Source organism: Brachionichthys hirsutus, unplaced genomic scaffold (assembly GCF_040956055.1).
Source record: "Brachionichthys hirsutus isolate HB-005 unplaced genomic scaffold, CSIRO-AGI_Bhir_v1 contig_723, whole genome shotgun sequence".
NCBI classification, from domain to species: Eukaryota; Metazoa; Chordata; class Actinopteri; order Lophiiformes; family Brachionichthyidae; genus Brachionichthys; species Brachionichthys hirsutus.
Genome location: NW_027180336.1, coordinates 149720 through 177186, shown reverse-complemented (window position 1 = coordinate 177186; position 27467 = coordinate 149720). Strand labels below are relative to the sequence as shown.

At 40.9% G+C, this 27467-nt stretch overlaps 1 protein-coding gene across 1 annotated transcript in view; it reads right to left on the bottom strand.

Moving 5' to 3' along the window:
- Positions 1-27467, bottom strand: part of LOC137913597 (protein unc-13 homolog B-like) — a 92885-nt gene that overhangs the window by 9710 nt on the left and 55708 nt on the right. The window contains exons 16-32 of the mRNA XM_068757240.1: positions 26295-26514; positions 25730-25957; positions 23051-23192; positions 22198-22367; positions 21651-21766; positions 20780-20943; positions 19609-19759; positions 14863-14931; positions 14323-14412; positions 13358-13498; positions 12793-12920; positions 12111-12196; positions 10754-10880; positions 10570-10666; positions 8717-8860; positions 6163-6240; positions 5767-5844 (exon numbers count right to left, since the gene is read on the bottom strand). Of these exons, the coding sequence (XP_068613341.1) occupies positions 5767-5844; positions 6163-6240; positions 8717-8860; positions 10570-10666; positions 10754-10880; positions 12111-12196; positions 12793-12920; positions 13358-13498; positions 14323-14412; positions 14863-14931; positions 19609-19759; positions 20780-20943; positions 21651-21766; positions 22198-22367; positions 23051-23192; positions 25730-25957; positions 26295-26514 (2229 nt within the window). The remainder of the gene's footprint in view (positions 1-5766; positions 5845-6162; positions 6241-8716; positions 8861-10569; positions 10667-10753; positions 10881-12110; positions 12197-12792; positions 12921-13357; positions 13499-14322; positions 14413-14862; positions 14932-19608; positions 19760-20779; positions 20944-21650; positions 21767-22197; positions 22368-23050; positions 23193-25729; positions 25958-26294; positions 26515-27467) is intronic.

The following is a 27467-nucleotide window of genomic DNA, read 5'->3' as shown; positions in this document are numbered from 1 at the left end:
CTCTATACCGTCCAACTGTACCTTCTTTGTGGCAGCTATGGCTTCGGTCTGAGAGAAGAAATGAAAGAGGACACAAAAGCAAAAAGAGAAGTCACACAATGCTGTGAAGGATTTTGATGATTTTAAAGAGGGAAGGATCATGTGTGCTCTAGGTACCTTGGGACAAAAGAAGACAGGAAACATTTCAATAGAAAGCCAAAACCCATTCATGTATAGCGAGGGAGGGATGAGAGACAACACTCAACAAGGATTTCCAAACTTCCCTCTCCCAGACACCTCCAGCTCTTCTGGGGGGAGGGGGGGGAGGGAGGGGGGGGGGGGGGGGTTCCTGAGGTGTTCCCAGGCCAGCCGAGAGACATAGGGTGCGTTCCCACTGGCCCAAACGGAGCGGATTATCCAAGGAAAGGAACTCTGGTCAGTTTAAAAGGGAGCAAACTGCGCAGTGGGAACGCACCCATAGTCTCTCCAGCAAGTCCTAGGTCTTCCCCGAGGCATCCTCCCAGCGGGACACGCACGGAAAACCTCCCTAGGGAGGCGGCTAGGACGCATCTGACATGGGTGCTCCAGCCACCTCATCAGACCCCCCCTCGAAGTGGAGGAGCAGCAGCTCGACTCCGAGTTCCTCCCTGGTGACTGAGCTGTCTCTAACGGTGCCCCCACCCACCCTGCGGAGGAAACTTATTCCGACCGCTTGTGTCCGGGATCTTGTCCTTTTGGTCATGACCCAGAGCTCATGGCCAAAGGTGAGAGTAGGAACGTAGATTCACCAGTAAGTCGCTTCAACATTCGTTCAGCTTTCGAATAGACTTTCCCCAGAAGGAAGAGGAGCGTGCCCCCCCCCCCCTGTAGTTGGAACACACCCTCCGGTCGCCCTTCTTGAATTTAGGTGAATACTCTAAATTGTCCGTAGTGCGTCAGTGTGTGCGTGAGTGGTTGTCTGTCTCTGTGTGTCCCTGTGATGCGCCGGCGACGCGTCCGAGGTGTAGCCCGCCTCTCGCCGATAGCAAGCTGGGATTGTATCCAGCAGACCTGGACAAGCGGCTGTAGATTAGACCACGTGTGTCAAACCTGTCCAGTGGAGGGCCGAGACACTCCAGGTTTCCAACCATCTCTCCGGCAGCTGATCTCACTAATGAGTTCCTTCTCTCAAATCAGAGGTGTTGATAATTACAATCACCTGCCTTAATAGCCGGCTGGAAGGAAAACCTGGAGTGTCTCGGCCCTCCACCGGACAGGTTTGACACCGTTGGATTAGACGATCGTCTGATCTACAAGAAAATGGATGGGTGGATATCTGTCCATTCCTCACTGTAGCACTATGTCGCCGTGACTTCGGATTATTTCGGACCAGTATTTTTCCTCGTCCATTTTTTTTGAACAGCATCACAGTAGGGTGTTTTTTAACTGCCACCCTGAGGAGGGAGCAAACCAGCTGCTGCTTTCTCCTGTCTGGTTTTAAATGCTCCGTTGTGTTTAGCAACTCGTCTCTAATTGTGTCTGTCTGCCGTCGGCGGCACAGTCGGCTCTGAGACCTTTTTTGGTTGGAGAAAAATGCCTTCTGATGAAAACAAGATCATAAAAGTCGGGAGGCGAAACCATAAAGCTGCGGCTGAGACAACCAAATAATGAGCGGAAATTATAGCTTGAGGTGAAACTTCTCTGTAAGTTCATCACTACTCTTTAAAATGAGTGAGCATTTTAAAGTGAAGATGTGAAGCGTTCATTTCTTCACTGCAGCATTTTAGTTTGAACACACATGGCTTGGATGCAAACACACCTTCTCTTTCTTGGACTGAAATATGAAGATTGGGAGACAGGAAAGAAAAAGAAAAAGAACAAATCAAATAATTGATAAGAAATAAAGTAAAAGCAAATAAATCTTTCATGCTTAAGGTGTAAAAGTATGCTTGACTGATGGCCTACCTTTTCTCGATCGTGCTTTTGAATAATAAGAGACAAAAAAAAGATAGAAGGTGGGAAGACATAACACATTGGCCTTTGTGATGACAGGAAAAAGCATATATATGGTACCAGCAAAGACGCAAAAACACGAGTATAGCCAAGCGAACGAGACAACATTGAAGGAGAGCAGGTCTAGAAATGCTAGAGGAACCTCGAAGCAAGCCTTCTCTTACTCTTCCTGACTGTCATCTAGCCTGAAGACCTCCGGAGTAAACAGTCAACAACTGCTTTAAGTACAACATCAAAACAAAACACAGCACCTATTTCCTATGGATTTACATTTTCAGAGATTTTACTCCTGCTTGGAATGGAATATCATTTATGCTATTTTGTTTGCTAGTTTAACCACATTTCTATGTGACACCTTGAACCTCCCTGAAATATCACTTTAATGATGCAAGCTAAGAGACAGAGTGACAGACCCCTGGGAAGAAAGCAGTGCGAGGCTGATGTGATAAATCAGCCACAAAAATATTCTTCAAACCAGTGACTAAAGCCGCAACAGGCAAAGGTTCGAGAGAACATGGTGCAAAAAAAGATATGAGACTATCAGAAGTTCAGCTCTTTAAATGAACTTTTGTTGTGACTTGTAATCAAATTAACGCGACTCATTAGGATTTGCATCTTAAAGTGTGATCACGCTGAGTGGCAATGTGCAGACTTTTATTTGTAAGGCAACATAAAGTCATGGAGAGTCACAGAGAACTTTGCTGTTTAATATTCGTCTGTCTAAGACAAATATGTCTAAGAAAAACAAGAACAGTCCAGAAATACAGCCTGAAGTCGTGACTGCACAAGAAGGCCTGATGTCTAGAACAACACAAACTGTCACTGATGGTGGAACAACTGACCTTTTTCTCCTTGTCCTTGTTGTCATCCTAAGAACAAACCGGGTAATTCAGGACGGGAGAGGACGGGACGGGAAAGGCAAGGAGAATTAGCAATTGGGTTTGTGCAAAAATAGCTGTTTCCATACAAGACACTGAGTCTTTCCCTCTTCATAAACAGCTCTGTCTCTGAAACAGACCTCTGTCTTGTTTGCATTACAATCTACAAGCAAATGAAAAACCAATTTAGGAGCACGACTGATTGTAGATTTTTAATTGTTGTTTTTACTTATACCGCTTCTGCCGCATCTTCTCTGACCCCCTAACAGTAAACTGACAAACCAAGCCATATGAAGATGCCATTTAATGACGACTAAATGCAACTTCAATTATCTGGGAACCCACTGTCAAGTCTATTCAGCCCTCACTGGAGGCTGTGTAGCACGCGGCTGTAAAAGTGTTAGGAACATTGCTGGCATGTGGTACCAGAGCCTTGCATCTCTGTTTGGGGGGGCGTGCAGATGGGAAATTCAAAGGAGTAACAGGCAATAAATAATAAGCAAAACTCATTCAACTCGACTTGACTCAAAATGCTTTTTCAAATGTTCTCCTGGCATGATGAGAAGTTTATGATCAGAGGTCACTTCTAACGTGAAGAATGTAAGACCAATGCTTTAAACCTCCAGTCACATAATGCAAAAGATGAACCTAAAATTGTTGTGATATTTTGATCATTACATCTACAGTTTAGTATATTATCATTTATTTATGTTTTTATTATATCTGTACGCAACATGAAAACAAAAATTACAATATTAAATTATTCAAATTTAGATAGTACAAACTATAAGAACTTTGATTATTCAAGTCCGTGCCAATTCTGAATTTACACACTTAAAATCAAAGTGCCTGTAACAGAAACATGTTCTGTAACCTCTGACCACACAAAGATAATCAATGGCCAACTGGCAACGTCTAGTGTCAATCAGCACTGATTACCAGTCACATTCCAAATTTACTGAAACAATAATGTCAAAGTTAAATTTGTTAAATTTGTATTGTTAATTGTCGATGATTTATGTACTAAGGACTTTCAACGGAAACAAGACCGCAAGGGCTTTTTTGAAATGCTCCTCTTAGACAGGATGTTTGACTTTATTTGTACTGTAATACATGCTACTGTGTGACTGTACTTGTACTCTAACATTCTATCTAATAAATATATTCATCATCATCAAAGTTGACAAAACTCCTTAATTTAACTCCAAATATTAAGATAAATACTTATAAAGGTCCAAAATCACAGTAAATAGAGCTGTGGCTCCTTTAAATCATGGATTTAAAGGATCTGAACCTAAATTGTTCATTGTCTCATAAGTTTGTCTTACCTCATATCCATCCGAGTCTGAACAACCAGACTGGTGATGAAATGGTCAAAAAAACAAAAGACAAGAAAATCAGGCAAACATGCTTAGAAAAAAAGGAATGACTGATTGAGATGTTGGTGGGAATGACCTAGAGCTCCTCTCACCTTGGACTCCTCTGACTGCAGACATTAAGTTTGCCACAACACCCCCAAATGTACAGCGATTGTTTTAAAATATAAAAGCAAGGTCTTTTAACAGTTATTAATGCGATCTTGATGCTTCTGCTGTTGCAGCCTACCCACCATGTCATCCTCCCCTTCATCATCACTGATGGCCTGATGGAGATGATGAGAAAGTAAAAACAAATCATTAAAAAAATGGAAGAAACAGAAAATGAGATTGGATCTCGACTCATTTTAATGCCACATTCTACTTTGGATATAACTTTAATCTGAACATGTTCTGGATCAACAGGAGAGGAACATTGGCTGTGGATGCCAGTTTTTGTGCGATAACAAAGGACCAAGTATGACATTCAACAGCCTTGTTTTTTTAATCCAAATAATGAAAATGCATTTTGCAATGTTGTAATCCATATAATATAATGAATACTGCTAAAAGGTCCACTTGGATTGCAGGAAAATCACAGGTAGCAGCTAGAATGGAGTCAAAGCAGAAAGCAGCCATGTGCTTCCTGTGTGTATAAAACAATGACGGTCATTGTATTCAAACCAACATGTGAGGTTTGAGGTTGCTGACCCACCTCTTCATCAAACTCCTCAGGTTCCTCTTCATTCTCAAGCTTTTGATAGGAATCAGCACAGTAGCAGAAAGCACAGAGGTTTTTCAATTTGTTTTTAATTTAAAGATAACAGTGGATCTATTATTTGTGGGTAAATTGGGATCAACATAAAACACACTACTGGAGTGAAAAGGTGCTTTATAAGAGGGAATAGTGGGTTTAATGAACATGTTTACTATGAATGTTTGTGTTCTCGGGGGGCAACAGGGAAAAGGGGAGCGAGGGGAACCTCAACATACCCTCTCCTCTTCAGCAGCAAGCTGTCGAAAGGAACACACCCACTCATTTTCATTTCTCATGCAAAAAATAAAAAATACCTGAATCCTTTAAACCACAGTATAATTATCTGATTTCAATACAAAAAAAAACAAAAACATATGTATGTAATAATTCCATGAAGAATGGTGGGTGGAGCCAAACAGGTTATCTGTTTAGACACAACAACAATACTAACAACCATGAAAATATAAAACAAGTGGCCTTGTTTGATGTTCTGTTGCCATTTATGCATGAAGAGTGAAGAGTTCTATCTGAGCATGACCCAGTCGCATAAAAAAACAACAACTGAAGCCAGTTCCATCCACAAATATGACAACCAAGTGGAAAAAATTATATTACAAAGAAAGCAAGCTGCTTTCAGCCGTGCACTTTAAAAGCCAAACGTGTTTTTATTTCACCATTTTGAACCTTTTCAGTGAGACCAGTACCAGCACACTGGCATGGAAAAGCTCAACTCTGAGTGCAAACTATTAGAAACCGTGGCTCCATGTTGGGTGTTATGTATGTGCGCACATGTGTTGTTACTCACCTGTTTAGCTCCCATGGACTCGAACATCTTTTCTAACAAGACCCTCATCTGCTGGATGTTGTTCATCAGCACACAAGGCTGGAGGAAGGTGGGCGAGGGAGCAGATGGACGTAAGTCAAGGAAAGGGCAGAGATATAAAGTCAATTCAAGAACAGAAAATCAGGAAAGTCAAATGTAATGAAAATACAAGAGCAGGAATGGAATAAAGAGGTCAGGACAATGGTCAAGGGGAAATAATGGTCGAAGAAGAAGCAAAGAGACAACAGAGATGGATGTTAAAGAGTCAAATAACAGGACAGCAGCAAATACAATATTAATCTGGCATACAGAGACTGCACTAGATTTCAAAGCGTCTCTCTAAATCAGAGATGAGCAGAGTGAAGAGGAAGCACTCACTATCTTTTCCTTATCACAATAGGAGGGGAAGCTCTTGGCCAGCAGGGCACAGTACTGCAGCAACACTTTGGTGATTGTCTGTCGAAACAAAACAACATACAAGAGGAACAGATTCACACAAGTAACCTCTGAATGAAAGAATATAAAGTGCTTACTCCTACAGTCTGAAATATTCAGTTTGTGAAAATCTGTGTTTCTGCTGAAGGAGCTGCAGATTGTTAGACGTGAAGATGGTGAACTGAGGGTTTGTTACATCAATTATGTAACTCGAATGATTGATTGTAGTGTAAAATCAACACTCCGAATAAGACAGAATAAAATAACAGAATCTCTGTTCGTCCAGAGACGAGTCAAGAATAAATACGCTACTGCTGCTACATTTCTTTGAGTCTGTCTCAAGTCTTTTTTTAAGTCTTCATAAGAAAATTACAATTAATTTTAAAAAATCTGGCAATTGTTATTAATATTATTTTATTTATTTCAGTAATTTCAAGTGTGTTGTTTAGCAAGGAAACTCTGCTGACTTCAATGTTTATTCTTATGACTTGCTTAATTTGAGTTGAAAGTTGAGTTTTTACAAAAAAACCCGTTATCAACAGAAAAGCAAACGTTAACTAACCACATAGCATGGCATGCATCATGCGGCTCGAGTGTGTAGCATGGAATGAATCAGGAGGATCGACATACCCATCAACAGACAAAATGATTTACCGCAGCTTTGTGACTTCAGCTGCTGCACACAGCTACGTCTGGGTAAAGTTAAGCTTTTGCGCACTTACAGAACAGATTGTAAAATCTGTTCTGTAAAATGTGATTGGGTAATGCTCTGAATCTGGTGGGAGACATCGCAGGTGTGGCCCAGGGGGGTTATGGAGTGAGAGGTGTTGACATCGTTCTTCCTTGTCTGCAGCAGTTGAACCTGAGGAAGGTTGTGAGAGTCTTTGTGACTGACGGCCGACAAGTCTTGAAGCTGAAAAGCTTGCGTTGAAGATCACATTCAAATAGACGAAGATAACCACAAATCATCATCAAGCTACTGTCGCTGAGGGGACCGACTGTAGCTGCTGAGTTTACTGTCCCTATAAAATGAAAGGGATATGAAGACCTGCCAGCTCTACTGACACAGTGTGCTGCACAGGGAAGCACTGTCCCAATAAAAAAATATTTACTGCATAGTTATGGATATACTGGAGTAAGAAATCAGTCAGATTAGGGTACAGTGCCTTTTGATGGAGCCATGTTTGTTTACAATAAAACCTCTGCAGGGTATTAAATAATTCAACAAGTACATTCATCAGCCTAAACAACTAAACTCTTCCTATACAGGGTCTGATGCTCACTGTGTCAGATTTCCTAACTTTTGGCTGAGTCAGCCGGACGGCCTTGTTATACTCGTGCATTAAACAGCAGCTTCCTTTACTCAGTAGATTTTCCTCTAGGTGTATGACTCCGTGTCTCCCTTTACCCTCATTAGCCGGTGTCTCTATCTTTGCAGTTTTCTCACACTACACTAAATGAGCTGTGAATGTTCTGGCCTGAAGGAAGGAGAGAAGGGGGGGGGGGGGGGCATGAAAGTCAGAAAACAGGCAATATTTTGAGAGAGATAGACAAGCAATCTAGATGGAGGAATATCTGGGGATTCAGAAAACACAGGATGAAGAGGGCAGTAGTTAAGTAGACGGCAGGACAGTAGATGAAAAACAAACACGAGCTAAGACAGGGAGATGAAAAGGTAGAGTAAGAGATTAAGTGGAAGAAAATGAAAGGGAGTCATGAGGACGGAGTAATGGGCAGCATGGAGCGGTGGCTTACATTAGCCATTCTTTGTGTCATGGGTCCAGTATTGATTGAAGCATGACATCAAAGACACAAACACAAACTAACACGTCTTTCTGCAGAGAACGGTGAATTAGGTTTAATGACTGCCTAAGAGCAACTGAGTTTAAATATATATATATAAACCTCAAAGTTCACTGAACTCACTCTATATTTTGTTAGCAAATACACAACATTCAAAAGTGCTGCATCAAGAAGCTCTTAATTGATTGATTTAAAACCGCACAGAGAAGGATTATGAAAAACTGACAGAATACCCTCTTGCTGTTTTATGAGGTCCCTGCATGCAGTGGGTCTATCTCTGCTGCAGATACAAGGTAGACGGCAACATCTGTTTGATGCAGGAAGTGATGAACTGCAGGACGTTGCTTTATGAGACTCTCAAACAATATCTGGACTTCTTGAAAATGTTCACTTTAATAACCTAAAAATGTCAGATAGGCTGAACCTGTGGTGTGAACTGGGAACCTGTGGAACTGTTTTTGAACTAAGAAAGTGCCTCCAGTGTGCTTATGGAGTGCAAAATAAAATATTTGGTCATCTCCACTTTACAATTTGAGATGGGAAAGACGGGAGTATATACCTGATGCAGCCAAATTAAAGAAAACTAACGCATAGATTAAAGGAGGGATATCAATGTCTCAAATTGTGTGATGTGACCTTTCAACAGTATTTTGTTTATGATGGATGTCTGTGTGTGTTCATGTTCGTGTCTCACCTTGGCAAAGCGCCGGTTATACTGACCCACCACGGTGGGGTCGGGGCAGTCCAACTTCCTGATGATCTCAAAGCTCTGGTTGAGCTGAGTGAAGATGTCCACCACCGAGCTGGAGAACAGGGCGTGTTCAGATGTCTGCTGGAACTGTAGGCAGAAGAATGGAAGAGGACATTGAACATCTTTACTCATTTTCAATAAGTGCTCCTCCACACTGACTCATACTTCCTCTCCTCTTCTTTATTAGAGCTGTTCTGTGATTACTCTGGATGTTTCAAGGGGCTCTGCCCATTCCAGTCATTATCAATCGCTTGAAATGATAATCATGTTGTGGAAAAAGACGGCTTATTGAGCTGCTGCATGGCCCTTCATCAGCTGCATGGCTCAAACGCAAATGAAAACAGTTCCCCGAGGGTTGGTGTGGTGGCTTGTGGCAGTTAACATATTTCCCAAGTGAACCCTGCCATTTCATCAATATAGGTAGGCCACAAAGTAAATAAAAACGCCATATTTGAGGAAAATACTTGTCAATGATGTTTGCACGTCAGTAGGGATTTGCAGGTTTGAACGCATCCATAACTATAAAAGCACTCTGAGCGAGCAAACCTCCGCCAAGCAGCTCATTACCCTATGAATGTTTTGAAAAAGCCTCCATTATAAATAAATGAAAGAGCACTGAATGAGAAAAAGGAAGAAAGGATCACAACGGGGAAGCTGTCGTTCATTCGGTTTCCACGATATCATCAATATCTCCATTTCTGGATGTAGAAACAAATTGTCAGGAAGTGGCTGCTACTTTGAGTTTGGTTGTTCTTTGTAATGAAGCAGTTTGTGTAAAAATAAATCAGGAAGGAAGTGTAAAAGACACAGTTAGATGTAACGTTCAGACGTGTTAATTGCTAGCACTGACACCGTTTTCCTGTGATTTACATGTCATAGTAGCTTAGAAAAGCACCATCTGCACTAATTAAAAGTCTGGGAAGGGAATGTCTCTTTCTCGATAGGAAATAAGACATTTCATATATATAAATATGCTAGATTTACTTCCAACCGGAGGAGCGGATGGAGTTGCAAATGTTCAAAGTCAACACAACAGCCTGTAACACTCCTTGCACACTGATAATCAATAGTCCACAAGACTCAGAACAGTTTTCAATCAGGAAACAAAATCTATTTATTAAACTTTGCAAATAAAAAGAGAGTAGATTCACTATTTGCAGTCTGAATACTCATCATATCTGAAATTTGATAAAGAAGCAATCTAAGATCAATTATCCTACAAGGCTGATGTTGCACTCATTAGTCCAGAGTCCAGACCTGACAGGTGCTACATGTTAACAGGCCCACTTTAAGTTTTCATTTTTACAGTGTATATCAGCTAACTGAGGAGCAGATCTAACAAGAAACACAAGCAAGATAAAACAGCAGTTATGAAAAGATTTAATTTAGCAAAAATGTAAAAAAGCTAAATGTTTCTTTCTTTTCATATCATCTGAACAATTTTAAAGAAAACTCTAGACTAGCGGGAAATTGTTACGTTTTGCTGCTCTTTTATTTCTGCATGTTAACCACTGGGGCATTAACTTGGTGCAGTTTGACAGCACGCCACAAAACATCAGCTGTGATGTGTTGCCTAGTAACCACAGGATGCTGAACATTCGCACAAGATGAAAAAAGCACATCACTCTGTTGTATTGCATTCTTTCAGGGGGAAAAAACAACAACCCTGTTTGTTTAATTAAAAGACAAGACAATCTATGAGCTATAAACACGCGGATAATGAAGGACAGCTGCTACTGAGTAGAGCGTCATAGAATAATCAGAAGGCCCTGCTAATTATTGTTTATTGGACTCACCCCTTCTCGCTTGTCTCTCTCCAGGGCACCATGCATGAACTCCATCGACACCTCCTCGTTCTCAGCCAGCCAGGCCAGGACAAACTGGAGGAACCACCTGGACAAGCAGAAATAATGACTGAAATAAGGGTGTTGGAGAAGAGGGGAGACATAAGGAGGAAGAAGTGCCACGTGTTGGTCTTACGCTGGGTACTCAGGCACAGTGTCTGAGAAGCCGGGAAGGTCCTGAACATACTCGTTGTAAAGCCACTTGACCTTGAAGTGTAGGTTCATGTAGTCAGCAGTTTTACACAGCTTATGTTTCTCATGTTCTGTAAAAACACACACAGAGACACACAAACATGAACACACACCACCATGTCGTATGTCAAGAAGACTTTGCTGGTTGATAAGTTACCCAGGAATCATATTTTACCAGAGGTCGTGGGCTGATTTTCCTCAGAGGAGTAGTTCATTATTGTTAAATGAAGTATAAAAATAAAGAGCCATCCAGCGATTAAATTATAAATGAAATAAAATGTAGTAAACAGATTAAACATTTCTTGAATTTGCCAAATAATGCACCCTAGCAGTAACACAACAATTTACAACACAGTATGTTTCACTTTTCTGCTAGCACTCAAGTTCTAAAATGACTGAGTGTGATGGAGGATATTCAGATATATGATCGACACTAAATGATGAATGGGTTGATAGATCATTAAAGATGATTGGGGTGTATTTTCAGAATCCTATTAAAAAGTAAACAAGGTGACTGAAGTCTTCTCATTAAAAAAGCTCAACAAAATTGTTCTTTTGGATCTTGAGTTTACAAACCTAAAATCACTCATCATTTTAGACGCAAACACACAGACACACTCACTCACACACACAGACACACACTCACTCACACACACACACACATACACAAACACACACACACACACACACACTGTCTTACCAGCATAGAAATCAACTTTGCGAATGCGAAATGTGGAGGGAGCTGAGATGGTAACAGAAGTACAAAATAAAGCAATGAGAGTTTGGAGAATACTGGGAAGAAGAAGTCTGATAAAGTAAAAAGCAAAATAAGAATATCTTTAGAGAAAGAACGGAAATGTTAGAGACAGAAAAAAAACAGGTGAAAAAAAGGCTGAGGGAACGATGACTCACTACAGACGTGCTCACTGCAAATAACAAAGACTCGGAGATTATCACAGTCTATGTGACTCTAGAACCCGTTTCTGGATGCTATAGGATGAGACAGACAAGCCTCAATCTCACCCTTACCGTAGCACATGACTTTTATTTCTTTACTTTAAAACACCATAATTATGAAAACACCATAATTATGTGAACACTTATTAATAGTGCACTGCCTCACTACATTTTGTTTGTCCATGACCTCACCGTTGTTCCTGCGATAGTGCTCAATTCTATGCAAAACTAGAAGAGATGATGGCAAAAAGAAGAGAGTTGATGACAAAACAGAATTTGCGAGACTTTCTAAGTTGGTCTTTCTCTCTCGCATATTTACTGCGCGCAGAGACATACAGTCTTACCCTCCAGGGCGTATTTCATGTCCTGTGCAAACAGCACCCACATGACCTCAGCGCTGACTTTACCGACATTGAGTTCCTGAGGAAACCTGAACAAGTAAAAGAGGTCAGGGGTCAGGAGAAGACTGGCAAGAAATGACTGGTGAATCGGCTGGCGGTTTAGAATCTGCATTTGTTTACAGATGTCTTTTGTTCCTGATAGTGGGACAACACATGAGACATTAGATGTGTACACAAACTAGCTTTGGGTTTTCACAGACCATCCCACTTCATAATAGTATATGTAGTATTATACGTTCAGGAAATCAAAGTACATATGCATTTATAATAATTTAGGCGTTATTATTGTCTCATGGTGAAAACAAAACCTGAAAAAACATATTTTATCTTTTTCTATCTCAGATTTCACCTGGAAATTTGCAGTTCTCTATTTCTTTCTTTCTTTCTAAGAATACCTCAACGGAAAACCCCCAAAAGGATTTCAGATTAAATTTGGACTCATCCAAGAATCAGGATGATGTTACAGATATTCTTTTAACATTGTTTGGACATTTTTTAATGGATTTGTGTCATTGCAAATTGTTTCCTAGACATAAGATGTCACAAAATGACAAGGAATAATAATTACAAAACGTCAAGTGAAATAAAAGCTAACAGACAAGCAAAGTCAAAAATCACTACTGACTGGTTAATGGTGGGCGTGTAGGAGTTCTTGTCCTCCTCAATGATGGAAACAATGAGCGTGATAAGCTTAGGCCAGAAGTCCAGATTCTGAATACTAGGACCCTGCTCCTCCGGCTGGCTCTCCTCTTTCTTTTTCTCCTCTTCCTTCTCATCGTCATCATCATCCTCTTCTCCTTCCACTTTTTCTTCCTTCTTCTTCTCGGGCTCAGGCTGCAAGGTGAAAGGAACCCGAAGAAGAAAATATGTGAGGATTTCGTCACTAGACGTGATATTTCTTACATTTGTGGAGGAAAATCAGACATCCAGAAATTACAAAAATAAACACTGTTGAGAAGTAAATAGCAAAAGAACATCTGTTTCAAAGGAAGATTTGAATTAAATAATCACAATATTATTCATCCACTGCACAGAGAGGATTTTATTTATTAAAGTATTCTGGCAACATGTTTATGTGATACAGTTCTTCATCCTGTCTGTGAGGAGTTCTCCCCGTGTCGGCATGAGTTTTCTCCGGCTTCGGTCCACCAAGGAAACGTGCTATTTAGGTGAATTAGGCACGTCGATGCTTCTCGACTCACTGGCTGGAACTGGTGGTTAAAGAGCTCCAGACAGTTGTTGAAGATGTACTCATAGGTGGAGTTCAGACAAGCTTTGACACAGTCCCGCACCACGTTAGCAGCCCTGGGAGGACTCTGCAGCTCCAAGACCTGCATTAAGTTCATACATGAAACATCAGATGTGATATTGTAAGAACATTTATCCTCGTGTTAGATGGATTTATAAATTAAGATGTGATCACCGGATAATTCCGAGTTTGTCATACAAGATTTCAACTGATAATTTAAAATCTGAAGGTCAAAACATCAGAGTAATAAGAAGTCAAAACATAAAGCTGGCAAACATATCCTTAAGATTTAAGCTATATGGTTTTCATGCAATATTCAGGAGATGTAAATAATCCCAATTTTTAAGTAGGTCATCATAAATACATCAATAGAAGTGATATAAACAGAAATATTTGAGCGATTGAGGCCAAAAGGAAGATGGAAGCGGCACAAGCTCACTCTGAGAGTCAGAGGCTGTAATCAATCCTGCAGGACTGCTGCTCAACCTGCATTAAGTACAAATACCTGCATTTTCTGTTATTATTGAACTGTATGTTGTACTACGCACCGGACGGAGCAGCGCTCCTAATCTCGTTGCGTAGCCACCATGCAAAGACAATAAAGGCTTTCTATTCTATTCATACATGTATGTGTGTGTGTGTGTGTGTGTGTGTGTGTGTGTGTGTGAGAAAGTGAGTGACAACAGTGTTATTTATTGAGCTGGATAAGTACAAGACCCCTCAAAGTCTATTTGCCTTTTTGATGAAATTTTACTTCATCATAAATCTACTTGTGAAACAAACAAATTCAGAATTTATATAATTCAGCCAATGATAGGCTCTGAAATAACAGATACACTTCAAAACTCATATTTGCCTCCATACCGCCCGCCCCCTTAAAGTAAATGGGTATAACGTTTGACTGGCCTTCATCCTGAAGAAAGTGATGCTTGTCAGGAGATCCACTGTTGACTTGAGATCGTGGAGGCGAGCCTTGCTGCTGGCTGGGAAGTTGTTCTGAATGCAAAGACAAAAACGATCAGCGTTTTTGAATGCCAATTTTAGTGGTTATTTTTGCTTTGTTCTTGGACTACGGTATTTAAATGGTTGCCTAGCTCACTAGTTACTGATTTAAAACAGTCCTAGTGAATTTGAAAGTACACATACAAGTGTAACCGACAATGAAGCCAGACAAAAGTTTAGAAAAGAAACATTTACAACATTTGAGTAGCTGATAATTGAGTATTCTCAAGAGCATTTTGGTAAGAAACAAAGAAATCAAACAACAAAAGCAGATGATGGTGAAATCTTTGTCTGGTGAGATAGCGAGGATTTCGATTTGACGCCTACACACAAAAACCTTTTTGGTGAGTAAATGGGGAGACACTTGCACGTCTCTGATGGACAGAAGTTATTGATCCCATTGGAATCATTATAGATTAACCGTGGCTAAGAGCAGACACTCACTCTGTACATCGAGAGGTCGATACGCAGGGAGTTGTGTAGCTGATCCAGGTGCTTGACAAAACGATCTCTCTGTTGGAAACAGCAAAGAGATTTTGTTTTTTCTAAACTCTTTAGACAATGGACAAGACACAAATCTGCAGTGTGTGTGAGAACCATATTCCATTTGTATTCATTAAAACGGCAATTTGAATCCATTAAAGCTACAGGAGTGCATTTGCATTAGATGTATGACTCTGTCTTTAAATGAAACACTTCACTTACTCCCTTTTTTTTTTAAATAGCAGCACAATGAAGGGATGCTTTAATTAATGTCTTTAATAGGATGCAGGGTTCAAACATAACTGTACGGGTGATTTACATCCTTGTGTCACTGTTGTATTTTGTTTTGACACAAAATGATTGAGATGTACTCTGTACCTGAAGGATAGACAGGACTCCACCTCAGCATTCATTTTGATTTGGGAGCAAATTGTGTTTGTGTGCAGTTGGAGTTGATACACCAACCCTGTTTCTACTGAGTTTCTGAATAGCAGCTATGACAGATTCATTAATCAGCATGGATGTGTAAGCATTGTGCAACATTAATGATGCATTGGAATTGAGAAAAACACAAATTCAGAAAAGAAAAGAAAAATGTGCGAATGCATGACGGGGAGCGTTGTTCGCTTGGAAAGGTTAAAAACTCAACCAGCCCAACCCGAGGTCACGACCATGGCGTCCTCCATTAATAAGACAAATGTGAGCAACAACCAGCCAGCACAAAAATGTAACTTTTCATGATACTGTATGTTACATTCAGTACTGACTCGCACAGTCATCGGAAGTTTCTGCTCATTAGGCACAACTTGCTTTAGGACATGGAGACAAACAGGCAGGAACTGAAGAGATCCTGATCCAGAGCCAGCAGCGGTATCCCCGTTGCATACTTTTTTGAAAATTATCCACTACACCCCTTCATCTAGTTTGGCAACTAAAATAGATTTACAAATTGTGCCAAGAAAGCACAAAGAAAAGAGAGATAGAAAAGAGAGAAAGTATACTCTGGCATGATGACGATCACGACAAGGCTGATAAACTCACAACGTAAAAAGTGTCTGTGTCCGACAGACAAAGAGAGAGAAGCAGGGCTTCATTAAATCTAGCCTTGCTGAATACTGGCAAATGTCACTGAGTGGAAAAAGCATTGTATCAGATACCAATTCATGTTGTTGGCAAGTACACGGATCAATTTAAAATTGGGGCAACTTGCATAACAGTTAAAAAGTTTTTTTTTCTTTTTTTTCTGGAAAAGTGGTCAGTGACGGTTACACAACACTAAGTTTGCTATTATTGGAACAGGGCTTCCCTTTGTTTTTATCTTTGGATAAAAACATGAAAGACCAGTTTTAACTGGAGGGAAGACCAGTAGAAAACGGCCAGATTCTATTTAACTCTTGAAAGACTCTTTTTCAGCGCTTGTTTTGTGGGTGTTTAATTGGGTATCCCCATGGAGGCAGAAATATTAAAACATCAGCTGTGAAAGAGAAAGCAGAAATACAGCGCTCCAGCTATATGAGTCCTGAGTTAAGAAACTTAAGAGACTATTTGCCAAAGTAACTCTAGCGCCAACAGATGAGGCTGCTAATCTTTATTTTTTATAATAAACCTTCATGATATTCATGTTTTTAGGGTCTCGTAATGTTCCAAACTCTACTCACATAAGTTAAACTGAGCCTTTGTGATGACTTATTTAAAGGCACAATTGTACTTGGCTGCTTCATCACCTACTGCTGCCTTTTACAGTCTTCACAAACATAAATGATCTTAATGACTCTAAATTCAATACAAAATCTGCTCCGCTGTAGATTCTTTAAATAACGAACCGCTAAAGATAAACCATCACTCATGAACAACAAACACTTAAGTAACTCTTTGCTATTGCTGAACTTTCTTTGGAGAAAAGTTAAGCGGGTCTAAATTCACAGCAGCTTCACCCGTGCCATCTCAGCAATAAAAGATAATAGGCATTAAAGCACACAAAACTATCTCCGAAAGAATTCCCTGAAAAAGTAATTTGTGGTAAAAACAACTAAGAAGTGAATGATGATGCTTTTGCTACTGGCTGTTCACATCCAGTCTGTAGGCGTACGCACAGACACACACAGCACAGACACACACAGCACAGACCCACACAGCACAGACACACACAACACGACACCAGACAGTGTCATCCAAACTGTCTGCTGACGTCACGGTTCTGAGAAGAGATTCATATGCCTCGTCCTTTTACAGGACGAGGCAAAGGACAGGGAGGGGAGGAAAGAATGAAGGGAAGTTTTACAAATTGGAAAATCACCTCATTGCCATAGCAACAGGAAGAATAAGGTTGTACAAAAGACACACAGGAAAAGAAGGAAAGAAGTAATGCATGCAACATTTTGACTGGACATCATAGCAGCCAGACACAGACCCCCCCCCCGCTAAAAACAAAACAATGGTCCAATAAATAAAAAGAAACAGAAAGACATAACTCACCTGTGGCCAAGCAGAGGGTAAAAATACCCTCGCTGCTACCTGCTGTGTTTTTGTCCAGAAAATAACAAAAATGCAGACCACGAAAAAGAAAAACTACTGACTCTATGCAGTTTTTCCATTGTATATTTCCAACATATGTACAGTAATGCAATTGCAACTATATTAATAGCGTTGATGAATCAATCCACTCTTTATTACTCTTATTAATAACAGCAGTAATATATTTAGTTGAATTTAAGATCCACCCAAAACCATGACTGACTGCCTGCAGTACAGTGACATGCGAGACACAACAGGATTCAATTCAGCTGAGATTTATTGTTGATTCAGCTCACATGATAAGAATCTTACACTGCATTTAGCTTTTTATGTGACAGATGACGGGAGTCCCTGACAGGAAACATGGGAGAGAAACAAGAGTTGACTTGACATTTTCATGAATTGATTTGTTTATACAGACATCAGTATTTCCTCGGCTTTCATCTGAAGCAGGAAACTCAATAAGAATTATGTCAACGCCAACATAAACCAGTGTTTTTGGTCTTTTGGAGAACTGATTTTTTTTCCTGAAATGCCACAAAGTAGCACCTACTTCCCGTTTCAGTTTGAAACAACTAAACTCGGTGTTACGGCTCCCGCTGGGAGGAGTTCAGCACAAATGCACTTTAGAACTAGAAATCCCCTCGGAGAGCGCAGACCTCTGCCGAGCACCCGTCTCCGTATATTGTGATTTACACCAAAAATAATGACCCTACATTTATTTTATCTCATTTAGATTCCTTACACATGAAAACAGAACTTTAGCAATTGGATTTACATTGATATCATTATTAGTTTAGAAGTTATTCACAAACAGCACACTTTCAGTAATGGCGACTTCAACTGGATCTGATTGCTCAGGTTTTAAAGATGGAACTAGGCTTGCCCAAGGACACTTCAACACGTGGTGAAAGCTGAGATTCAAACCACTGATTTACTGATCACTGGACCAGATCCAGAAGACATTTTGCCTGATGGAGCATATCGTTAAGTGAGGACCGGCTGTATATATTAACTACATCTAATGAATACTCAGATACCCACATAGAACTAATAACACACATGTATCTGTCCACCCATCCTGCAGATTACATAGTTGTAAAAACGGTGAGAGCAGGTCTGTTTGCAACCCCCGACCATCAAAGCAAATCCTGCCGCCAGCGGTCACTCGTATATCACCAGAGTCTGAGCGGAGCCACTAAGAGAGTCGAGCTCAGTACGATTGGCAAAGATCCCAGGAGCTATTAAGATCGACCTCCAGCTGTCATTGTCCCCATGCTCTGTGGGGGCCTCTGGGATGAATTTGAGCTCATGTTTAAGGTTCAGAACCATTTCAGAGATCCCACAGTGGGAGACATTACCTTTTAACAAGGAAGCATATTAGCAGCATACAGGAACTCCACCTACAGACGATGTACAGGCCACTATTCACAAAGCCTTCCGGATAGTCTGAGTCTTCAGTGGGAGGACGCTTGCTGCAGGTCAAACTGTAACTTCATAGTTAATCCACACAGTGTTGGCTGTAAAAGACTTATGTCAGTAATGCTTCTCGATGACTTTTGATGTTTGTGTCTTACTGTGTGTTTTGTGCATTTAAAAGACAATGATCTGATTAACCAGTTTCATGCTGGAAGCTCATTGAATAGTCACTAAACCAGCTTCACTACAGGAAGTACAAGCTTTAGGTAAAATCCTGAATCAAAGAGATATTGTCCTCTATAGCGTCACGTCGTCATGCATCTGGGAACCAATCATGTCTCTCTGCCTTGTTTTGACCTGTAATTATGGTGCAATCAATACGACGGGATGTTGTTTTGATTGATTGCTTGATATTGCAAATACATTACTACTCATTATTATCAGAAGTTATTTAGTAGCTTATCTTGAAAAAATGAACTGAGAAACCTTTAATTAAACAAACAAATGGGATTTATACTTTAATCAATATTTGGCACCTACATGTAAACTACTGTTGAAATGTTTTTCTGTGTGAAATTAATGCAGTGCACTGAGATATCTGAGAAGACTTTTAAATATGAATACTATGTCCAAAATATTAACTGCTAATTACAAGGCGATGCAGATGTGAAGACCTTTTATAAAAGTACTCAATTCTTGTCCATGGAAGTTTAAAGAAAATATTATATAGAACATTTTTATGTGCTTATTTTAATCTGTCTAATGGTCACTTACACCAAAGTTAGATGCTGCAAATCTGGCCGGAGCAGAGACGTTGGTGGAGGCGATGGGGTGGGCGTAGAAGGCATTGATGTTGGCCAGCAGGGTGCTCATCACTGCCGGCACCCCTGACAGCATGTACTTAGAGGACAGGCAGGAGAAATGGCTGTGGAGGGCAGGAAAAGAGGGGAGACAGAGAGTAAAGTAAGGATCAAGGATGAAGAGCAAGATGGGAGAGAGATCGAACGTTTAGATGCAGTGAGGCACGAAAGAACAAAGCGTTAGGGATGAAGAGGAAGGAAAGAAGCATAGGACAGGTGGAGACAGAAGAAAGTAGATATTAAGACGTTATATAGAGGCCAGAAAACAAAAGATCAGAGGAGCAGGGGGGGAAAGACGTTGTATTGGATGGATGGGGGGAGAGCATTTTTGGAGAAAGGAGAAGAAAGGCGGATAATTTGGAAAGAAGCCAACAATAAGTGGAGATAAACTTAAAGACAAATTAAGACAGAGACAAGTTTGATGTGGCCAATTATGACAGGCTTCGTAAAGCTGTTATTGTAGCAGGGAGCCAAAACGTAGCTCTCAGTACGGCTCTCCTATAATGGCTGCAGAGCATCAATATATATTTCAATCACCATTTTCATTTGGCTCCGTTACGGATTGGCTTGTATCCCCATTTCCACTGGGACACGTCTCGACAACTTCTGACTTCACTTCAGGGCCCGTCAGTATGAGGGTGCTTCTTAACACCGTCATTCAAACACAGAGACCGTCTCACTCCCTCTAAGGTCAAGTTATAACGTTATTAATGCAATTAAAACAAAGGGTGTCAGTGTGTGTGTGTGTGTGTGTGTGTGTGTGTGGGGGGGGGGGGGGGGGGGCTTCTGCATACAGTCAACCAATCACACAGCCTGGAGATCTCTGCAGTGACAGGACATCTTTTCTCATTATAAGAGATAAACTAATTTAGATACTATTTATAGTTTACGATGAACCTGCCTACCGCTCATCCCATCGACACACTCGGCTGTAAAGACTGTCCTCAAACCCACTCATTTAAATTAGTTCCTGATTTGATTTACCATCAGACGCACAAAGATGGCTGAACTCACTGCCTGCTGGATGAATTCAAATGGCGAGCCCGTAGAAAATACACGCACAAATATTTGAACAGTGCGCTTACGTCATGGCCTGGTATATGGACTCGATGCCATAACGCATGGCAAACTCGTCCACAATGTCCTGCTGCAGCTCATCAAAATACACTTTCCATGCATCGTCGCCCTGAGCCACTGGGATCTTCACCGCTCCACCTCCCTCTACGTCGGTGGAGAAGTGGAAGATGTTCTGCAAAGGAAACAGTTGAATGGAGAACCATCAGCTGTGCTGAAAGAAGCAAATAACCAGAAGTCTTTGTCACGGAATACAGATGTGCCGCCTCATAAGGTGTTGAAAAATAATCGAGGTTGAACAGAATTCTAAGATTTGAGAACACCTTTATTACCAGCATTATATTTTATATTTATATCTCCATGCCTGTGTGTTGCATGGCTGTGGCCTGCTCGTCTGCAGCTGAGGTCAATGCTTGCCGCCGCCTTCGTCCTCCCAATATTACCGATTACCTGCAGTACATCCAGCCTGGATCTCCAGCCGCTCTGATTCGTTTTGTGTGTCTGTGTTCCACACAGATCAAGACCAAAATAGTTTGCATTTCTCCTTGTGTTCCCTGCTGTCTCTTTGTTCTCCAGGATCGTCATTCATCAGCTGCAATCTCAGCACATGTAGCAACTGATCTACACCTACCACGTCTCCTCCATCTCTCCTGCACTCACAGCCCACTGCCCTCTGCCCCCTTCTAGCTCAGGCCATCTCACACATCTCCAGTCTCGATTATGATATGGACAAACAAATACTTTTCTCCTAAAATGAACTTGTCTGCATCCTGTTGGGCCTATCGCGAGTCAATTTAGTGCGAGGATGAATCCAGCTACTCCGAGACATCGCCCTTAATCCTGCAGCTTGTTTTTGCAGGTGCATGTCTGAGTGCGCGTTACCTCATGAAGACACGTGTACTGGATGTGGTAGGGTGCCACCTTTTCTTCTCCCTCAATCTCAACACTGATCTGAAGACGAATGGCGCCGGAAACCGCAGACTTGTCTGTCCTCTTCTCTGTATATGGAGACAATATATGTAAATGGGACACACATACAATCATTTTATTAACAGGCTGATCCTGTTATGGGTCACAAGGGGGGGCTGGAGCCGACCCCACCAGATACTGGGTGGGGGGACTGGGTACACCCTGGACAAGTCACCATCACAGGGGGACATTAAAGACAAATAATCCGTCACACTCACATTCATGCATATAAACAATTCAGAGCCACCAATTCAGCTAAACTGCATGACAGACACAGAGGAACACATAAACTCCACACAAGAAAGTCCCAGGTGGGTTTGAACCCAGGACCTTCTTGCTGTGAGGTAAGACCATTACTCTGACGTCATTATGAGTCACACTAATTGAAAAACTCACAGTGCACTCATCTACCTCACACACACACACACAAACACACCATGTCTCCCATCTGCTTACATACCCAGGTTGTACCAGACGTCCATCTCTCCGCTCAGAGTTCGGACCTCGATTATGCTCTGACCCAAGAAGTCGTCCGACTCCCTCTTCAGACGCTGCTTCACTCGGGACTTGATATCATCATCTTCGTCCCAAACCCGCAGCTTGATGCGGTCTGATGAGTTGTGGCACTCGCTAGTGGGCAGGAGAGTGGGGTGTTGTTTTATCAAATGTGGAAGTTAAAGTGGAGGGTATGCATACCTGTAGCAATTTAACATGTATTTAATACGATTTGTAAGAGCGGAGAGCCGGGGAAAATGTTTTTACACGTATGATCGACATATAACTGCTGTTATACTTCAATATAAAGTCTGAGTAATATGTTGAAATCTAGTTTTAAATGTAGTATTAAAATACATTTCTAGATATATTCAACTTAGTTTTGACCAGACCCGTACTGTGTATGAACAACAGACTGACATTCGCAAATGCACTGGTGTATAGCTTCCTTATACCGGTACTTGTAATGAGTACCATTACTTCATTAGCAATTTATTTTTATAGACATTTAATATACTATATTTATTTGAAATATTTGCATTTAACTTTGCATTTAAAGGTAAATATATATATATATTATTTTACACAATTTTGTGTTTAGAGATTAAGTTTGGCCTCAACTTGATGATTAAAAATGTTTGTGTTAATAATATGATTTTATATATAAACTGCAAACCAATTGAGGCACTTAGTTGGAACTGGAGATAAAAATACAATACTGTCCATAAATTATAAAGCATTCCCAAAGCCTCCAATCAGCATAATCACTTTTAATTTTGGTAATTAAATTGATGCAAGACGACACAAACTGAACTTACAAGCTGAACTTCTCCTCCCAGACTGGATTCAGGTTGCCGTAGATGGTCTTTGTCCTCTTCTTGGTCTTCCCCACTTGGATCGTGACATAGGGGTCACTGGAGCCCGTCCTGTCTTTGGCCTGGAGGCCCTGCGCACTGACGACTGATGACACACAGAAACGCACCAAGCAGAGGGAATAGGAAAATTACATAAGAACAACAAACACCTACTCTTTTTTTCCTCATCTTTATGTCTTATTCAGGCTCGCCAAAACAAAACCCACACAGTTATACAAAACCTCAGGACACCATAACCCACAGGCTGATTCAGAGTCACAGCTGTTACCAACCACTCTGAGATTCAGAGGTCATAGAGGTCACCGCAGATCGAAAGTTAGGTTTGCATGCAACCAGGAAGCTTGCACTATTAATGTTAACAGCCATATTTGTTGTATTGTATTATTATTTGCATATTGTATTCAGTGTGAACTGGATTATTACATTTTGCTTTTGCACCAGTCGCCACGATACCAAAGCAACAAACTAAAAGAGCTTACGAGACTCTTCGGCTCAAACGGCACAATCACAATCAAAGGGTTTGTCCAAGTTACAGGAAGCTGCTTCAATCGCTGCAGGTTAAAAGGCTGACAAACAGAGTGTGAAGATGTTCAGTTCGATGAAAGGTCGACAGATCCGTAGGCGGTCGACTGGAAGAGGCTCAATGAGTGTTTGAAAGTGTGCGTCTGCTCTGTGTTGCCCTTTAAATCAACATAAGGCGGTGGTTTGTACCAAGATGAGTACAAGGAAGCTCACTAACTGTCAGAATACAAGCGCCAGTCTACATACATTATTTTATTCATTCTCCATGTTGAATTGCTGAAAGGAAAAGTCAATAATTTGTGTACTCTTATTCTTTATTAGAGGCTGTGTCTGAAGCTATAAGTATATGATGCTATAGGCTTAGCTGTGAACAAGCACTAAAAACAGGACAACAGCTTGCCTGGCTCTGTCCAATGGTGACAACATTTCCCTCCCAGCACATGCGAGTGATTCATTTGATCTGTGCTGAAATGATATCTGAATTTTAATTAGTTGAAATATTCCCCAATGAAATCAATATAGCCTTCAAAGGGCTGTCGAGAGACACTTCTCTTGTCAGCCCGCCATCAAGTTCAATCACAGCTTGCAAAACTGAGCATGACATGAAAGTTTCATGAAAAAGTCATGTGAGAATGCAACGGTCTATCCATAAATATAAAAGAGTAGCATCTTCTCTTCAATGTGTAACAGGAAGGCGATGACCTCAGCTACAAACAAATATGATGCAAACATCGAGTAAATATCTGACCATCAAAGCTTCTATCTCGTTGTGCACATACATTATAATATGAAGATATCTTTTAAACTGTATTATCTTTTTTTTTAGTAATTGCTGATACAGCTCAAATACACAATTTAAAATACACATTTATTTTTGACTGGGTGCTGTTTTTCCGAGTACATTCAAGTCATTTTGTTTGTTTCATATTACTTTCAGGATGGCGGTCAGGCCGCTTTGATGACTGATTTGCTGTTTGCTATAGAAGGAAGAAACCACATTCAGGTTTACCTTTTAAATCATGCCAACATAGCATTTCTGGAATAGTAAAAAAAAAAGGGCAGTCTAGAAGACGGAACAGCCACTGACAAAAAACAACCACTGACGCAGAGTAAAGGTGTCTCCGTCAGACAGTTGGAGCAGTCTTCGCGCTGCCTTCCCCATGCTCTTATCCCCCCCCCCCAATGCTCAATGTTATCTCAAACTGGGAAAATAGCAGTGCAGCTTGACCTCTGAAGATCAGCACCTGACTATGAATGAATTCAACTAAGCAGCATATGAATGGCCATCGCTTTAATGGCGCTCATCACGGGTGATTGGGAAGACAAGGTGTGATGGCTGCCATGGCAACACTTCCGCCACTATATGGTGTGATGTGTCTGGTTCCCTTGATACCGGTGGCAGTCAGTATGATGTTTGAGGAAGGGAGAAGAAGTGGAGGAGGTGGGGATGCACGCCTTTTCAAATTAGTGACGGCTGCAGATAAACATTCAGTTTGTCTGAGCCGTTCCGCCACAGCTCAACAAGACTGTGGAGGAACGGGAAGAGACTCATGAATGCAGGACGCTTTCTTTTTTCAGGTATACATGAGGGAAAACTTCACATGCTTGAGTTTAGTGACTGTTTCATATTCACACTGCTGCAACGTTTCACATCGATCTGTGTCATCTTCCTCTGGTTTGTGGAAGGCACAGAGTCTTGACGTAAATAAGGTAAATGCAACGACAGCTTGGACAATAAGATTATTTGTCAGTATATTCCATCTTTTCCAGTCAGTTAATTTCATCACACATTGTCATTCATCTGTCATGGAATGTCAGGCTTTTACTTCTTTCATCTAGTGTTTTGTGTGTCTTTCAATATCCAGAGGAGGGAAAAAGAAATCAAAACAATAGCCCCTTACGCCTAGATAGGCGCTTGGGCCTAATGATAAAAATGAGATCAAAAGCAACTACATTACACTTTGAATGTACTGCAATAGACTCAAACCTCCCATCATCTACAAGGAACTCAAACAACAACGCAACGGAACATATACAAGGTAAAAGTTCCCCGTTCTGTACCAACGTAACATTTCAGATTCAAACATTCACTTAACGTACCGGTAATGGTGATCTTCGCCGACCACTTGGAGGTGCCATCCAGGACGCTCTGCTTGATGCTCTTCATGTGTTGGACATGGATCATCTTGGTGATGTTGAAAAGCTTCCGAATTTCCTCAAAGATCTCCGGTTTGTTCCTCTCACGGATCTTCATCCTGTCCTTCATAGCCATGATGATGTGCTGCGTCCGGTCCTCCGCTCCCGTCTTCGAGCTCTTCTCGGCCGCTCCTGAAAGGAAGGGCGTTTGGTAAGTTGCAGATGAAAGCAGTGAAAAAAAACTAAAACAAGTCAGGTTTTTTATTTTAGTTAGATTTATTGTCTGCATTTTCTACACAATCAAGGGTAAGGAAGACGAGGACACAATGTCAAGCATGAAGGTTTTAATATTCCATACTATTAACAAGATTTGCTTAATTAAAACTCTCTGAAACCTTGTGGGATGAAAAACAGACCAAATTAAACTTTGGCAACCCTCTTCTTCTCAAAAGTACTAATAATTGTAACTTTTTTGGGTTTCTGGATTCTGGTTCTGCTCTGTTTTATAACTTATATAACTATTACTCACTCTGAAGGCAGTCAGCATTCAGCAGTTCTTGACATTTCTCATGGACTTTGACCCCACACTCTGCACAGCGCATACCCTGCCGGGCAATCCCCCACAGCAGACCCTCGCACTCGTAGCAGTAGGTAGGAGTGGTAGCCGTCCACACCTCGAAATTGTGTGGTGTCGTACAGGAGATGGGGTAGATCAGAGCCTGCAGGGTCTTCTTGTAAACATGAGTTTTCTGTTGCAACAAGGAGAGAGAGGGAATGATGGACAGAGTAAGAGTAAGAAAGGAAGGAAGACAATATAAGAAAAGATATAAGAGACAAGGCATGAGATGTTAATACAAGGAAAAGGATTAAGTGCAAATAAGGCAAGACACAAATATAAACAAGCACAGAGAAAGCGTTGGCAGACGGAAAAGTGACAAAAGATCGATGGAACAAAATGCAAATCAGGAGTGAGAATACAACAATCATTTTCATTTGGAAGATACTGATTTTATGAAACATTCAGTTCATGGAAAAGGGTTATCGCCAGGCAGCTAGCCTCAGAGTTATTTAGACGCGTGGTTGTGTATGACAACACTAATTTGTGTTGTGTTATTTGCTCATTAACTTGATTCTGCTGTTGTCCAGTGTGGGAGGAGCGTGGGAGGAGGTGAATACATCTCCACGCTATGAGAGGATACCTTGACCAGAAGCCCAGCTCCATTTGGTAAACAGAGTGAAATGTGAGTCATTATCACCATACTTGCAATAATTCCTTTTGTTGATGCAGCAGAAATTGACATGTGGTTGTTTCATGGAAAGAAACTGTAATTCTTCACGTTAAATAAATCTTTTGTTCCTTTGTTTTGTTCACTTTCTGTCACATCTGCCTCTGATTTCACTCAATCTTGTTCTAACTTCTTTTAGCATTATTGATCCTTCCAGTGATGGTTCAATCACCTGTGCCTTTTAACTGTCTGTACCGTGCTTTTACCTGATTTTATTACCTCTGATTTACTTCCATGTCACTGCAAGCCGTCCTTACGCATCATGACCTCAGATTTCTTTCATATTTACTGTAACAGGTTCCCCTCTGTGCGTTCTGGCATTGTTATTGTCAGTGTTATGACTAAAACAAGGGCTGAGCTGTGCTTTACTTTTACACATTTTTGCACTTTCACCGGTAAGTATTCAGCTTATCATG